Below are 17,258 nucleotides of genomic sequence, written 5' to 3'. Positions count from 1 at the left end.
GTGAGTTCAGGAGTGTACAAGGTTCCTGGAATTAGAGCAGTATTTTTGTTTTTATGTGTCTCTGTACATTTACTTTTTCAAAGACCACTCTCTCCCAAATATGTCTGCTTTTATTTCTAAAACACATCTTTGTATGACTTTCTAGAACCATCTGCTATGTTCTTTTCTCAAACACCTAGCTGTGCACATTAATCCCAGATAACAGCTATTCATTATATTCCAGATTAAAAACCTAAGTCCCCCATCAGAAGCCCAACCTTTCAGGTCCATGTTACTTTAAGCCAGCCCCAACTTACTCCTTGGAATGAGGCTTTATTATCTGGAGCAATACAGCCTCACAGAGATTTCAGCATTCATCATATCATTTATTCAGGCTCCTGAGAGACTCCACTAAACCCGATGAAGCAGATTTTTATCATCAGTTGACCTCTTCTCTCTCCACTGCCTTTACAAATCCCAACAGAAATGGAGATCTTCACCCTTTTCAACAAACCGAAAAGCCATCAGAAGTGCCGGCAATACTACCCTGTCACCATTCCTCTCCGTGTCTCCAAGAATGGCCAGACAGTGAACGGCTTGGACGCCAACTGGTTAGAGCACATGAGCGACCACTTCCGGAAAGGAGGCATGCTGGTGAACGCCATCTTCTACCTTGGAACGGTGAACGGTATGTTTGGAATTCACAGTCCTCGGTGGCCCTTTGTGAACTTTGCTTCTAACTCTTGAAATCTTAGTCCCTCTTCAGAGCCTGCTTCACTCAGAAAGCTCTGCAGCCGATAACCATGCTGCATTTTATTTCTAATTAACACATCTTGAGGAACTTTCCATAAAGCCCAGGGCTTGTGCTCTCTAAACCTCTCTAGGAGTCAGCCAGGTATCTTCTGAAATGACAGAGAAAGTGGAGTGATTCTATTTCATCGAAGGTGGCCTCAGTCTCTGTTGCTTTTAAAGGCTTTTAAAAAGATTGTTCCCTGGATTTGTTAATTACCCCCTGGGATTGTGCCATTCCAAAGTGCAAATTGTTTGTAGACACTATTACAGTTGAAGTAGCAGTAGCAGCACCTTGAAATTAACAGCAGAGAAATAAATTGAACAGCCTGGTTTCTGTAAGCTCCACTGAGACACACACTGTTCCCAGGTCTCCCAGCACCCGGTACACCCTCCCCAGTAATGTGTTGTCTCTAGTGGTTTGCTGCATGGGATAGCACTATTGATGTCAGCTCTCCTAAGGCAGAAAAGTCTGCCCACAGTGGGAAAATGTGTCAAACAAAGAAAGGGCTTTGGGTTAACGAGAAGGCAAGTTGAGTCACCAGGGTGTGTCAAATCTGGGAGGCAATTTGGGGAGTGGGACCAACGTGCCAGCACGTGCGTATCCTGAGAGCTGCCAGTCAGCAGGATTCCTAAGTGAAACGTAACACCAAATTTGTCAATCCCAGCAAAACCTGGCAGGGGGCGTCAACAGTACCGTGTGTTGTTGTTGAGCCGTTTTCTCTCAAGCATTAGCAGAGTCATGAACAGAGTTTGGATTCTACATTGTTTGCAGTCCTTGAAATGCCAGCAAGCATCCTGAGAATGAGACCATTCTGAATTCTAAATGAATGTACTTTAAATCATCCAAAGCCTTAGAACATGATAGAGCACAGACAGGTCTTAATTTTGCATGCAAGTCTCTAAGTATCGTTGTCTAATGTTGACATGTTATCATAGTAGCAGCAGGCGTTGTATAGTGTAATGGTCCGTAACCATTTGTTGAACGCATGAATGACACCAGAAAGGTGATTGGCTTGTTAAGAATACATCCAGAGCAGGGCTGTCCAATAGAAGTGCCCGTGATGATGGAGGTGTTTGTTCTGTATCTGGGTTGTCCAGTATGGCGGCCACCAGCTGCCTGCGGCTACTAAGCACTTGAAATGTGGATACTGCGGCTGAATAATTGAGTTTTAAAATTCATTTAACTTTCATTAATTTAAGTTTAAATAACTCTATGTGGCTAGTGGCTAGGGTCACTGGTCAGTGTGCACTTGGTCAGTGCAGTTCTAGAATATCATGTCTTTAATACAACTAATGTAGGGTTACTTCTGTGCCCTAGTGGCAAGGTGGGTAACTTCTCTCTACACAAGGAAGCCCTCCATGGGTACCTGCAAAGTTCCCCAAAGCCAGGGGTTGTCACAGTCTGGTTTGAGATGCATCATAAAACACCAGTCGCGGTACATGCTTGGGGCCAACTTGGGACAGATGTTTACAGCCTGACTTACCAGTGTCAGGGGAGGCCAGGGAGGAACCTTTGACTCCCTGTTTCCCGCAGGGACACCCCATTGCCCGTCTTGGGTTGTGGCAACAGTGGCTCCTTTCATCCCCTCTCGGTGCCCATAGATGCTCTCTGTGGCCGTGCATAGTTTTACAAATTCCTCCCTAGGAAACTGATGGTTAGTTGTTGAAGGTGTATAGGGAGGTGCTGGAGATAGTGGATACGCAGGTGGCCACTTGGAATTTCTTCCCCTCTTAGGAAAACTAGGGCATCAAAAGGAAGGTTTTCTCTTTGACCCCACTGCCTGAGCATGTCAGGGGCCCTAAGACCCCCAAGAAAGAACACCTGGAACGTTCACAAACCCATTTACTGTTCCTCTACCATCATGGTTTGGCGATCAGGGCTGAGTTAGCCCCCTTTACTCCCCGTCACACCACTCTTCAACCTGGAGTCCAGAAACACAGACAACTTAGACAGCTTTTTCTTCAGATTTGACTTGAGTGTTTGAAATACTGTTATAGCCTCCCTTGGCTTTAACCGCATTAAATTCATTCTTCCTGCCCTTAAGACAGAACATGAAATTTCCCCTGGCAAGTGCAACGATGAAGTCCTCCACAGGGCCCAGGCATCTTCCTGTATGCAGCCCATATCTTAAAGCTCCACCATAGCTGTTCGTATCTATGTCAGGGAGGGCTGCAAAATTCTCAGAACAAAATGAATTGAAACCCACTCTGATTTTAAACACAATTTCACCCTTTATATGTCTTTTGGGAGGGAGAGTGTGACTGGGAGTAATGCTTACTGGGTTAGGGTGTTTCTGCTCTGGAAAAGTTCAAGGTTTCCGTTGGCCGGGGTGAAATATGTGTGTATTCTTTTCCCAGAATTAAGAAAAAAAATGGCAAGCTAATCATAATCATAAGAGGAACCTATTTCTAATGAGATAATTAGTGTCCTTACAAATAAATCTGGCAGAGCTAGAAGCACATCTTTAAGCTGTTTGCCATCTGGAAAGGCACCAGTCATGACTCTTAAATAGAGATTTATACTCCAAAGTATTTTCCACAGAGTCATAAAGCTCATGAGAACTTTGTCCCATAAACAAGGTGATGTTTCAGCCCAAATTACCCAGTGCAGACTCCAGAGCTTCTGTTCTCGAGGCATTACTCCCCTCCCCATGCCTCCCACCCCAGGACATAGAAAGACTTGTACATTCCTCAAGTTTGGGCTCCTGCTCATGGTCTCCAGGGCTCCTCTCCCTGGGTCATTCATTAAACCTTAGACTGACCAGGTGTCTTGGGCTGGGGTAGGCTCTGCCCGTGAGCTCTGGCAAGCTTAGGGCACAGAGGAGGGGCGTAGTGACGACTGTGGACACCTAGCGGGTGCTTTGTGTGGGTGCTGGGCTCAGCAATTCAAACTTCGCATTGACTTCATCCTCGCAATACCTCAGTGAAGTAGGTACTGTTGTTATGCCTGTTATAGCTGTGGAAACTGAGGCACAGAGACATTATGTCATTGTCAAGGTTACTGGCTAGTAAGAGCAAGAAGGTGGCAGAAGGAAGAAGGGAGTAGGCAGATAAAAGGACCATGAGGTGGGCGGGATAGAAGAGGAAAGATGTGGCTGTGCTGGCAGGAGTTGTGGCCCTCAGCGGGACTTTGGCGGCTCTCCTGGTGGGGAGAGGAGGACTCCAGGGTCACTCTAGGGAGGTGGCAGGACCCGATGGAAGCAAGAATGAGTCCAGGGACCACACAGCAGAGCAGCCAGGCACTCAGGAACATGTCGGCCAGTGAGATGAAGGCCAGGCTCTCTATTTCTAGAGGATGGGAAAGACTAGGAGGAGAGACCCCAAGCTGAGCTGGCTGTTGTGGAGTTGGGTGGGAGTCAGGAGTTCAGGGTAAGATTGAGGCTGCCCAACCCTGAAGACCCAGTGAGGAGGCTGATTTTTCACAAGGCCTCTGGGCCTGCAGAATTGCTGCTGCCATCACCAGCCACTGAGACTGCTGCTGCTGCCACCATCTCGCTTGCCCTGCCTTGCCTAGCATTGCTCTTGCTCTGTCCTATCCCCTGCCCCCAACTACCCTCTTTGCCCTCCCTTCCCTGCCCCACCCCCCTGCCCACTCCTGCTCCTTGTTCCTCATACCCTTGGCCTGTCCTTGCCCTTGCCTACCCTGGCAGTCCTCCATCTCTTTGTTTCAGGAATGGCCTTTGCAGCTGATTATCCAAACCAGAATCTTCTCCAGCAACAGTCAGCGTTTGCGGTGACTGTATCCTCACTTCTCTTTTTACCTAGAAAAGAGCCCTTTTTTCTTTCCCTGACTGCTTGAAAGGAACCTAGCCTCTCATTCTGCAGAATGGCCTGCATGATGGCTTCATCTGATCAGTGCTCATGGTGTCACTGATCTTATTTCTCCAACCTCTATTTCTCGTAACCTGGAAGTTAGTTCTAAGGCCTTGATAAATTAAGAATTATGACAAGAATCTATTCCAGGCAATGTGTTCTCCATGCTGCATCACATAGGGGTCACATGACACCCAGATGTCTCTGTTCCCACCTTTTTAAAAGATTAGGTCTCCCTTGAGACTTTCTCCGGTGCCCCAGCTGCATCTAAATCCAAGTTAACACTTGGTATTTATACCACCTTTTTGACAACTAGCGTATCCTCCATGACCATATATTTGCAAAATACATATGTAAACCACATGTACATGGTTTAAATAAATATGTATTAAATATGTGGGGTGTACATTTTATATAGACATATTCACAACCAACCCCCCAGGCAGGTCCTACTTTTTGTACTTTCTTAACACCACGGTGCCTGTATTCAGAAGGTGACTAATGATAATTCTGGATGATGCTCAACAATGTCAGTGGTGATGAGGGGAAAAGCTGATATTGGAGTGTTCCACCAGGAACCGGCAGGTTTTAGGGTGGGACTGGTAAAAGAGGAAGAATGAAGTAATAGCAGGTGTTTCTGATAGCCACTCCCTTGGGACACCACCCATCTCCAGGAATGTCTGACCTAGTGGTTACAGGCAGGGCTTCTACTTCAAAGAAGCCACTTAATAATGTAGGGGCTAAATTGCACATATGCCATTAAATGCATTTTCTCATGTGTCCATAGGACACTTTTTAAAAACTTTTATTGCAGTTTAGCACACACATAAAAAAATGTACAGATCATAGGATATAGCTCAGTGGCTTTTCACACGGTGAACACATCCATGTCACCAGCACATAGATCAAGAAATAGAACAGATCAAGCCCCTAGAAGTCCCTGCATGTCCCGCGCTGTTTCTATCCCCCCGGGGTAAGCACAGTCCCTACTTGAAACACTATTGATGAGTTTTGAACTGTATACAAACTTTATACACTTGTTGTGGAATTCGTCCACATTTTTACATGTAATTGTAGACCATTTTCTCTCATTGCTGTGTGCTATTCCATTGTGTCAAATACACAGCTATATATACAACTTAGCCATTTACAAGCATATTTTTATTCTTTTTTTTTTTTTTTTTTTGCCCCATATAGGACAGCATGGCATCTGTACAGACGTGGCCCCAAACAGAAGCCCTAAGCCCATCTCATTGTGACCCGACCGAAATCTCATCCTAACCACCAAGGCAGAGAGAGTATGGTGCAGTGGTCAGAAAACACCAGCTCTGCAAGGGTAGAAACCTAGCCTGTTTAGCACCTACCCCCAGTTCCTCAAACAGGGTCTGCTTCATCATACTAGTAGCTCAGTAAATGTCTATTGTTGAAAACGGGTAGGTTTTAGGATCAAACAAATCACATTTCAGATCTGGTTTGGCCCTCGTATTCCATATGAACATGGACTAATCATTTAACTCGGCTGTCTACCCACTAAAAGGGAATGACAACTCTTACAGAATTTTGGGGAGGATTCAATGAAAAGCCTTGAACTGCACCTGGCAGAGTGCCTCCCATCCAGCTAACACTGAATCAGAATGTTTCTTCCCTATCTGGTCAGTTAAATGGGGCTGCAACTTGCAAGCTAACCCTTTTCTAGCTGAAGAGGAGTAATATCTTTTCTAGATTATTCAGTGCCTCACATTGAGAATGTAGAAAGGCAGGCAGACCCAGAGCAGCAGTGAGTGTTCAAGAAGCGAGAGAAGGCAGCAGCCTTGCCCATTCTTTGGTTAATAGAGCAACTTAGCTGCAGGGTGATTGGGAAGCAACATGGCACTGTTACCTGGGATTGGTTGAGCAGTGATTACATTTGCCATGGGATCACATGTCATATGACTGCATGTGCAATTGTGCTTATGCAGTTGGCCAGTGCCAATCCTGGAATCAAGGTGGTGCCAAGAGCACTGCAGCCTCTGATCGAGAGAAGGCGCCCTCAGAGAGCCAAGAGCATCTGTTATGCCAGCTACTCCAGGGTAGACAATCTAGTCTAGTCTAGCTTGTTTAAAGGAGAATAGTAATGCTTTGTTTTTAACCCTGCAAAAATAGACCAAATGCACTGACGGCTTGTCATGGCATGCACATTCAGGCTAGACTTTGGCAAAGCATAGCACCCTAGGGCTGAGCCTGAAGGTTAGCTTGATAGACAGAGTCTTAATGTCTCAGAGGCTGCAGAAGAGTGGTTGCCTCATAGAATTTACCTCTTTTCCCACATCCTTCTTGTACGTCATAAGCTTGGAATATTAAGGTGGCCTTTTACCAAAAGACCAGCATCAAATATTTATACAGTACGAGGGCAGATAGCTTTTTGTGCACAGTAGGGAAGCATCTTTGCTTTAATAAAAAATGCAGTGATAATGGAATGTTTTCCATAGATGGAGGGTAGTTTAACCTTTTTACGTTGGAGCCTTCACTCTAAGATAGACCTATTTATACCCAACTCAGTGCACATTATAGTGAGGCTGAGCCATGAAGGTAATGAGGAGACAAGGAGTGGACAAGGCCGTCAAAACAAGAGACTCTTTAAAAGCCCAGCTGTCTGCTCTCTGTGGTTCATTGACTTTTTTGCTGTTACAGATAACCAGATTTTGACAGCCATTCTGAACTTCAGCTTCATGGTTAAGTAGGTGAATCGGTGCTCTGGATTCAGAATACTGGAGGATTAGGCTAAGGTGGAGAGACTGGGAAGCAGGCAGTGGATGAGTGTGTTCTGGGTGGATCTGGGTGTGTTCCTCCTTCATGCCCCCAAGCTAGCTGTAGCTTTCCCTGCTGACTACACAGCCCCGTTCCCAGGCCTGACTCAGGAGGAAGGAGAGGAAGCCCAGCAGGGGATGGAGAAAAAGTCTGGATGGGCTGAGTGTCCCCTTCCCTCATCTGGACCTCAGCTCTGCCATGCTCACCATGGGCAGGCTAAACACCATCAGATAATTTATGTTGAATTAGGCACTTAAATACTTAAAGCACATGGCAGGCACTTTTAAAGGGCTTGGAGGTTTTCCATTGAGAAGATCTGTAGGTAGATGCTTTGGAAATTGGATGTAACATATTTTTGTAGAAGTCTTGAGGAAATGTGTGCTGTGTTGATACAATCCTGATGGAATCATTGTCTTCTGGTCTCAAGCATGCCCAGGTCAGGATTTGGGAGGGCTTTACTCGAAGGGGTCTCTCAGGACTCCTGGAGTGTTACCCAGAACTTAAAAAGTGAGCTGGACTATGGTCCATACTCACCTTGGACCCCAAAATACCTGTGATGTGATTTAGCTGTACAGCAGCTGTTTTTCCCTGATCACCTATGAAACATGTCTCTTAGGAGGCCATGGGATAAGCACACGGGGGAAATTTTTCAGCAAAGCAGATGAGAGAGGCAAGCTTAGCACCTGCCAAGGCGTTTGATAACAGAATCTCAGGATAGGAAACAAGAAGCTGGAGCGTGTTATTGGTTTACCCATAGGGCTCTTACTTGAAATGGAGAATTACCTTATGTTGGGATAATATCAGGATAAGGCTGCTGTGCTCATTACCCTTACAGCCATGGTTTTGTTGAACTGGTTAGGCCTCCCTATTATTCTGGAATAAGGACCCATGCTAAGCAAAGTACTGTGGTCTTGTTTTTAGGTCTAGGTTGGGCATTGTATCAGTCAGCTATTGCTCCAATAATGCTGTGTAACAAACCACTTCAGAACTCATTGGCTTACAATGGTAACAATTTACTCTGGCAGATTTTGGGATTGGCTGGAGCAGCTCTGTTGAGGCAGACCTGGTCTCAGCTGGGCTCCACTGGGGCAGCTCTGCTCCATTTGTCCTTCATCTCCCTAGAACCAACTGGCTAGCTGGGGCATGCCCTCTCAACGTAATGGCAAAGGCACAAGAGGCCAAGCTCAACCACACACGTGCTTTTTATGCCTCTGCTTGCATTATACCTGCTAATATCCCATTGGCCAAGCAAGTCAGATGAACAGAGCCCTACGTGGCTGGCCTCCCCACCAGTCAATTTAGTCTTAACTGCCTTCTCTCCTGATTCTGCTGCTCACCTGGTCCTTGACTGTCCTTCATTTACTCTGCATGTCAGGCTGGCTGTCCCTTCCTCCTGGAACTCTCAAACCCTGCAGATCCATATTCCTTGCTTGCTTAGTTCACTTGAAGTGGGGAGCCCTACCCTGATGCCTTTTTCAAAAATAGCCACCACCACTGTGTCCACTTTCCCTCTCCCCTTCGCCCACTTGGTATTTTTCTAGGATTTGTCACCTCTGACATGGTGTTATTGTCTTCCTCCTCCACTACAAGGTGAGCTTCATGGAGGCAGGGACTTTGTCTTGCTGCTTGTGAGATCTCTAGTGTCTACAGGACTACCTGGCACATAATAGATTCCCAGTAGGTGTCATAATGAATGGCTGGAAGGTTATTCAGGGTAAACTTAAACTCTAGTAACATGTCACTCACCCTTCTGAGGCCCTATCTTCCATTTTTAGACTCCTCTAAGGAAAGTTTTTCTATTTAGATTATACTAATATCATCTCCCCATAGTTTTAAAAAACTCTTTGATTCTAGTTATGCCTTCAAGAGCCTTGTAGAGAGAAAAAGGACATTCTCTGTCATCTGTGTTGTCCATTTACTTGTGTTACACCCGATTTAACTTGTTAATAACCTCACAGAAAAGGAAGGACATAAAAGAAAACTCAAATTGTATGTAATTCCACTACCTATAACTGCTGCTAGCATTTTGTGTATTTCCTTAAAGTTTGTCTAAACCGTTTTAACATAAAAATCCATATTGAGCTCATGTGGCAGTTTTATATCCTAGTTTTTCTCCATAATATTGTATCTAAAGCATTTTTCTGAATCATTAAATTCCCATGATATTTTTAGGGACAGCCTAGTGTTATACAGAAATCTCCAAATTTAACTATTTTTCTATGGTTAAATCTTTGGATTGTTGAACATTTAGATTAAGTTTTTAAGTAATTTTATAAGTAATGCTTGTAGATGGATATTTGATGGTGTTGGAGGTTATTACCTCACGATAGACAAGAAGGGTAAGCTTTCTGGGTGAAAGAGGATGGACTTTTTGTGGTAAGATCCTGCAAATTTGTTAAATTGCTTTCTAGAAAGACTGTACAGTTAAAATTCCCTTAAGCACTATAAACTTTCCCATATCACCACACCTTTACCAGCAGTGAGAATTTTCTTTTCAAAATTTGTCACCTTCCTAAATAAAAAAGAAGTTGAGGCCTGGAGCAGTGGCTTATGCCTGTAATCCCAGCACTTTGGGAGACCAAGGATCACTGGAGTCCAGCAGTCCGAGACCAGCCTGAGAAATGTAGTGAGACCCCATCTCTACAAATAATAAAAACAGCTAGGGGTGGTGGCATGTGCCTGTGGTCCCAGCTACTGGGGAGGCTGTGGTGGGAGGATCACTTGAGCCCAGGAGGTTGAGGCTGCAGTGAGCCGTGATTGTGCCATGGCACTCCAGTCTAAGAGACAGAGTGAGACCCCATCTCAAACAAACAAAAAAAAAGAGATTGCAATTGTTTTTCAATGTTTACTGGCCATGGAAAGAGAAAGAGAGAGAATTAATTGCTAGTTTATGTCCTTTGTTTCTGATGGTGTTTTAGTATTTTTAACTGTCTGTAAAAGCTTTTTACATATAAAAATATTGAGCTTAGCCTTTATTTTTGTTATTGTTGTTGCAAATAATTTTCTCATGTTGATGACCTTTTGTTTATGGGGTCTGTTGGGAGCCAAAGCTAAATATTGTTATATATTCACATCTGTCAGTCTTTTTCTTTGTGATTCTAGAAAATACTGGGAGTTCCAGGAACTCCAGTGTGATTCAGGGGACTTTCTGAATTTGTCTCCCTTCCTCTCCGTGGAGAAAAAAAAAAAAAAGTCACATTATTATGGATTTGGCCTATTAAAAATTGTCCTTTTAAAAGAGCATAACATTGAAATGTGATTTGTATGTGCGTTTGTTTACTAGGACTGTCATAAAAAAATACCACACACCGGGTGGCTTAAACAACAGACACTTATTTTCTCTCAGTTCTGGAGGCTAGAAGTCCATGGTCAAAGTTCCAGCAACTTCAGTTTCTGGCTAGGGCTCTCTTCCTGGCTTGCAGACAGCCACCTTCCTGCTGTGTCCTCATGTGGCTTTTCCTCTTTACATGTGCCAGGTGAGGGAGAGAGAGGGCTCTGGTTTCTCTTCCTCTTCTAATAAGGACACCAGTCCTATTAGACTAAGGCCCCATCCCAACCTAGTTAAAGGAGGACTAGGACCTCATTCAACCTTAATTACTTTCCTAAAGGCTCTGTCTCCAAATATAGTTACATTGTGGGTTAAGGCTTCAACATACGAATTTTGGGAGGACACAATTCAGTCCATAATATTATGATTGAGCAGTGTTTATAGCATCAAATCTGGGAACCAAGAGAGATTGTCTGTCCATAATCCCATAGATGAGAGACCCAGCCCTTGAAAGAGTCACATCACCTTTCAGGATACAGCCCAGCCCCAAACCACTTGCTTCTAAGTCAGTCTTCTTTCCCCAAATCCCTTATCAAAATGGGCCTAGGACATTTAGGAGCCATGTACTAAACAAAGGGGTAAAAGGTGCTTCCCTTAGTGTATTCTGTAGGGACAAGGACTCTGTTCTATATATTTTTTTTTTTTTTTTTTTTTGGAGACAGAGTCTCACTCTGTTGCCCAGGCTGAAGTACAGTGGTGCTATCTGGGCTCACTGCAACCTCTGCCTTCCAAGTAGCTGAGATTACAGGTGCACCCCGCCACGCCCAGCTAATTTTTTGTATTTTAGTAGAGATAGGGTTTCACTGTGTTGCCCAGGCTGGTCTCGAACTCCTGAGCTCAGGGAATCCGCCTGCCTTGACCTCCCAAAGTGCTGGGATTATAGGCGTGAGCCACTGCGCCCAGCCTGTTCTATATTTCTTTTTACCCTCATTGCCTAAGATAGTTTTTGATCATGCTATACATTTCATGTATATTTGTCGAATTGTACAGAGTTCAGAACCTGGTACATTGACTACAGCAGTGCCCAGGGAAACATTTCCAGTGGTAAATTATTTGGGAAAATTCCCTCTCCCCCACATTCCACCTCTTGACAAGAGCTGCCTAAAATGCTGTCTGGACAGCAGCCCACACCATGTGAACTTCCAAGAATCAACGCATCTAGAATGCATCTGACAAGCTCAGATCTGGTGTGTTATATCTCTTCCCTTTAAAAAAAAAAAAACCCTCACCTAAATATAGTTTGCTTCTAAAAACTGTCTCTAAATGACTGTGTTTTACCCTGGATAAGTTCTCCCCAGTGCATCCTGATGCTGGAGCATGAAAAGGAAGGTAAACGCGTGAAATCAAATGGTGATTGCTAACAATGAAATTTGGGCTCATAAATCAAGGATATTATTCAAAACTGTGAGGTAAATTAGCCTCATTCATTCTGATAGGGCTAGATAGACTCTATGGCTGTATGTGCCTTCTTTAATTAACATGCTGAAAAGATGTTCTGATTGGGATTATTAATGAATGCAGTGGAAATGTTTGCTGCTTAGAAGACTTCTGCCACAGACGGTTTACAAACCACCCCCCACCCCGCCTTTTTCTTTTTCCACAGATTCCTTACATGGCTTAACAGATGGAGTATTCATCTTTGAAGCTGTTTCCACAGAAGATAGCAAAACCATACAGGGCTATGATGCGATTGTGGTTGAACAATGGACAGTCCTGGAAGTAAGTGTGGGGTTGGCAGCCCTGCTTCTTTTGTTTAGACAGCAATTGTTTTATCCGCCTGCTCCATCTGACCGTGGGGCTGTTGCTCAGCTGTGGCTTTCTTCTGAGAGGGAGCTGACCTGGTAGATCCTAGAAGGACCCCCTTAATCCTTTCATTCCCCTCTTTTCCCACCTCCAGGTAGGGGTGGGCCCTGCTCTTCCCCTTCTGCAGGAAAAGCACATTGCGTGTGCCTGGCCATTTGGTGGAAGGAGACTTGTCTTTCATTAATTTGCATATAACTGACAACTCTAAGTGATATAAATGAGGCCACATAGTTTGTGGCCTCCGTAATAATCAGAGCGGCATCATTGTCAGAACCAAACCCCGTGGCTCCCTCTGCCAGCTATCCTTAGAGTTATGTACCTGAGCTCACTTAATCTTCACAATAAGCCTTTTAAGTAAATACTGTTATTGCCCCTGTTATATAGATGAGGAAACTGAGGCACAGAGAGGTTAGGTCCCTGGTCCAAGATTACACATTAAATACTGAAGAATGTATTTGAGAAATGTTGACTCATGAGGCCACCAAATTGCTGTGGGCAGGGGAATTCCTCAAACCATGTTCTGCTGGGACTTTGGAGGAGCGAATTTACTCCTAAGATTCACTAGTGTGTACCTGAAGGGCATTTCTCTAACTATGGAAGCGTGACTTTTTAGCCTTGTCTCTTGTATACACAGCATCTGGGATATAAAGGGGGAAGCTATTTGGACATAGAGAACTGAATTCTTGTGTTTTTTTTTGTTTTTTTTTTGTTTTTTTGTTTTTTTTGTTTTTTGAGATAGCTTCTTGCTCTGTCGCTCAGGCTGGAGTGCAGTGGCACGATCTTGGCTCACTGCAACCTCCGCCTCCCGGGTTCAAGCGATTCTCCTGCCACAGCCTCCAGAGTAGCTGGGACTACAGGCACCCACCACCACGCCCAGCTAATTTTTGTATTTTTAGTAAAGACAGGCTCTCACCATGTTGGCCAGGCTGGTCTCAAACTCTTGACCTCAAGTGATCTGCCTGCCTTGGCCTTTAGAAGTGCTGGGATTACACCGTGAGCCACCATGCCCAGCCATGGGCATAGAGAACTGATTTCTGAACACCATGGAAGAACACAGGATTAGCATTGCTGGGAGGGCCTCTGCCAAACAGGGCTCTCCAGGCTGAGGGAAGACAGGGGTGGATACAACTCTTTGTGAGGAGTGTGGGGTGCTGAGACCCACTAGACAGCCAGTGCTTGCCATACCCTTGTGCCTGCCAGAACTGCAGCCTCGAGGCAGTCCCTTGCCTGGTTATTGAAGTGGAGATGGGATGGGGCATGAGTTGGATGTCTCCGGGGACACTATGACTCAGCTTTGAAGCTGCAGCGGTTCCCAGCATGCGTGAAGTGAGGAGCAAGGCTGTTGGGGGCATGCCTGCGTCTGAACAGGGATGAGAAAGAACTGCTTGCAAGTGTGATAGTAATGGAGTACCTGAAGGAACTAGAGTCGTCAGAAGCAGGAGTTGGAAAGTCACAGCATCCGGGGCTGGTTAGCGAAGGGGCCAGAAGTCCTGAGGGAAGTAAGGAACCAGGTGACGACCTGGTGTGAGATCAGCTCCACCAGTTACTCCTGTGTGACCGTGGGGCCCATGGTCTCTCCAGGGTCCATGCTCCTAACTAGAAATGGGATGCAGAGGAAGTAAGGCTCAGTCCAAGATGCCAAGCGAGTGTGGGCAGGTCCTGTCACCTCTCAGGACCCTGTCCTTCCTCAGCTGTAGCTGGGCAGGTCACATGGCCCATCACGTGTGGTGGAGTGAAGGCTCCAGGTGGTGGTGAAATATGAAATGCCAAGAGTTGAGGATCTGAAGGACTGAGCAGCCGGCATTCAGTTTGCTCTGTAACATTTGGCTGTTAACAGTAGCGATGCATGGCTGCACCCAAAACATGTGCCTGAGCTGAGTGATTGGCAGACCATGGGGATGTGTGTAAAATTCCTGCTGTCTGTATATTAAAATGGCTGTTAAGGGAGGGCTCTGTGGTTCCTCAAAAAAGATGACTTGATGGCAGTGATCCAAAATCATCTATAAAATGGTTCTTAAAAATTAGTGTGACTGCAGGACCAGTAGCATCAGCATCACGTGGGAAGTTGTTAGAAATGCAGATTCTTGGACCCCACTCCAGATCTGCTGAACCCTCTGGGGGGGGGCCCTGGCAGTCTGCATTTTAGCAAGCCCTGCAGGAAATTCTGAGGCTCACTCCATTTGAAGAACCAGGGTGGGTACAGATGCCACTCCCATGTTGGAACTGTACCTCACAAGGTGATGGATTTGAAAGGGGGGACCCTGGAAGTGATAAGGCTGGGAAGGCTCCGCCCTCATGGATGGGATGAATGCCCTTAGAAGAGAGGCTGCAGACCACTGCCTCCCCTTTTTGGCCTTCCACCTTTGATCATGCAAGGACGCCTACAGGGCACTATCTATGAGGAATGGGCCTTTGCCAGACATGGAACCTGTTGGTCAGTGTCAAGATGCCTGATCTTGGACTGCCAGCCTCCAGAAATGTGAGAAACAAGTTTCTATTGTTTATAAATTACACAGCCTGTGGTATATTGTCATAGGAATAGGAATGGACTGAGACAGAAATTGGTACCAAGAAGTGGGGCTGTTGCTACAACAAATACTTGAAAGTGTAGAAATGACTTTGGAACTGGGTAATGGGTAGATGCTAGAAGAGTCTGGACATGCAGGCTAGAAAGAGCCTAGATTGCTGTGAATGGAGTGTTAGGGTGATTCTGTTGAGGGCTCAGAAGAAGAGGAGAGCTGTAGAGAGGCCTCAGACTTCTCAGAAATTATCTAAGTGTCATGATCAGAATGTTGGTAGAAATATGGACAGTAAAGGCCATTCTGCTGAGGTCTTAGATGGAAATGAGGAACAAGGTATTGGAAACTGGAGGAAAGGCCATCCTTGTTATAAAGTGGCAAAGAACTTGGCTAAATTGTGTTCGTGTCCTAGTGCTTTGTGGAAGGCAGAACCAAAGAGGGATGAACTAGGATATTTGGTGGAAGAAATCTCTAAGCAAAGTATTCAGGGTGCAGTGTAGCTGTTCTTGGCTGCTGATAGTAAAATGCAAGAAGAGAGAAACAAACTGAAAACAGAGTTTGTGATCAGAAGGGAAGCAGAACTTAAAGATTTGGAAAATTCTCAGCCTGGCTTTGTTGTCAAAAATGAAAAAGTGTATTCAGAAGAGAAAACCAAGGTTGGCCAAGCTACTGTTTGATAGGGAGATTGGTGCTGGTGGAAGGATGCCATATGCTATTCACCAAGACAATGAAAGAAAGACCTGAAGGCATTTCTGAGATCCTCAAGGCTGCTGCTCCCATCAGAGGCCTGGAATGCCAACGCCTGGGGGACAGAACTGTGTCAAAGGAGGTGACTTGGGCATCCTCAGTATCTTCAGGCTCACTGCCCAGTGCTGTCTCAAGTTTCTGCTCCACATGGTCAGGCTAACACAGCCTCTGAGATTGACATCTCCTGAAAGCAGATGGAGGAGAGATCTTGTGGGAAGACTGTACTCCTTGGTTTATGGGTTTCTCTTCCTCTTTGCAGCTGGTGGAAACAACCTTCAGGAGTCAGCTCTGAGGTCACCTCCTGCAGGGTGAAAGAGCGCTCCTCTGTGTTCTCATAACTCTCTGGGCATGACTCTATCACAGCTCCTGTTGTACTCTATCAATGTTATTTATTTGTCCACTTTCCTCCCTCCACTGTGAGTTTCTTGGTCTGGGAATATTCATCTTTGTTCTCCAAGGCACTCCAGTAAATGCTTGCTGATTGGGTTGAAGGCTTTTTGGTTCAGCCCAAGGTAGACTGGTGTTTCTCAAAATTGAGCTCGTATCAGAATCACCTGGAGAGCTTTTAAAAACACAGCTATCCAGGCTCTACCCCTACTTCCTATTCAATGGGTGTCTTAGTCTGCTTGGGCTGCCTAACAAAATACCAGACTAGACAGATTAAACAACAGAAATTTCTTTCCTCTCAGTTCTGGAGGCTGAAAAGTCCAAGATCAAGATTCTGTTGGGGTTTGGTTTCTGGTGAGGGCTCTCTTCCTGGCTTGCAGATGGCTTCCTTCTCACTGTATCCTCACATAGCTTTGCCCCTGAGCATGCACAGGTGGGAGGGGGCCACTCTGGTGTCTCTTCTTATAAGGACACTAATCTTGTTGGATCAGGGCCCAATCTTATGACTTCGTTTAACCTTAATTGCTTCTGTAAAGGCCCCATCTCCAAACACAGCCGAACTAGGGTTTGAAGCCTCAACATACACACTGTGGGAGGATATAAAATATTTAGTCTATAACGGTGGCTCTGAGATGGGGCCCAAGAATTTGCATTTCTAAGACATTTTCAGATGAGCTGATGCTGCTGCTGTGGGAACCCTACCTTGAGAATCCCTGTCTTAGGGGAACTAAGTATAGACAGCTCTGTAACCAGCACAGCCCAGCAATGTCCAGTCCAGGACAGGTTCACCCACAGCTCAGCTCTTTGAAGAGGCTCTGTCAGTCCCTGATTTGGGCCTGCAGACAGCCCCTCTCCTGCCTGCCCCTCTCTAAGGCTGAGGGTATTTTTCAAACTCTCACGTCTTCTACCCTCTACCAACTACTACTTTTCCCCACCCTTTTGGCCTCTAGGAAAGATTTTTCCTTTTTAAGTCCTCAGCAGGTCCCTTTTGGCTTCTGGTTAACTGCTTTTCTGGTAACCACAGTCCTCCCAGGCAGGCCTATAATCTCTAGGGCTCTGACCACAAAATGTCCCGGACCAGTTCTTTCTCATGTCTCACAGTG

General features: G+C 45.4%; 1 protein-coding gene across 4 annotated transcripts in view; it reads left to right on the top strand.

Annotated features, from left to right (window-relative positions):
• Positions 1-17,258, top strand: part of RFTN1 (raftlin, lipid raft linker 1) — a 202,439-nt gene that overhangs the window by 147,937 nt on the left and 37,244 nt on the right. For all 4 annotated transcript variants that reach the window (XM_038002915.2, XM_038002914.2, XM_038002912.2 and 1 more), the window contains exons 6-7: positions 464-667; positions 12,303-12,418. In XM_038002915.2, the coding sequence (XP_037858843.1) occupies positions 464-667; positions 12,303-12,418 (320 nt within the window). The remainder of the gene's footprint in view (positions 1-463; positions 668-12,302; positions 12,419-17,258) is intronic.

The sequence above is a fragment of the Chlorocebus sabaeus genome, chromosome 15, assembly GCF_047675955.1.
Source record: "Chlorocebus sabaeus isolate Y175 chromosome 15, mChlSab1.0.hap1, whole genome shotgun sequence".
NCBI lineage: Eukaryota > Metazoa > Chordata > Mammalia > Primates > Cercopithecidae > Chlorocebus > Chlorocebus sabaeus.
Note: the sequence above shows the minus strand (reverse complement) of the source record. Positions and strands in the feature narration are given on the sequence as shown.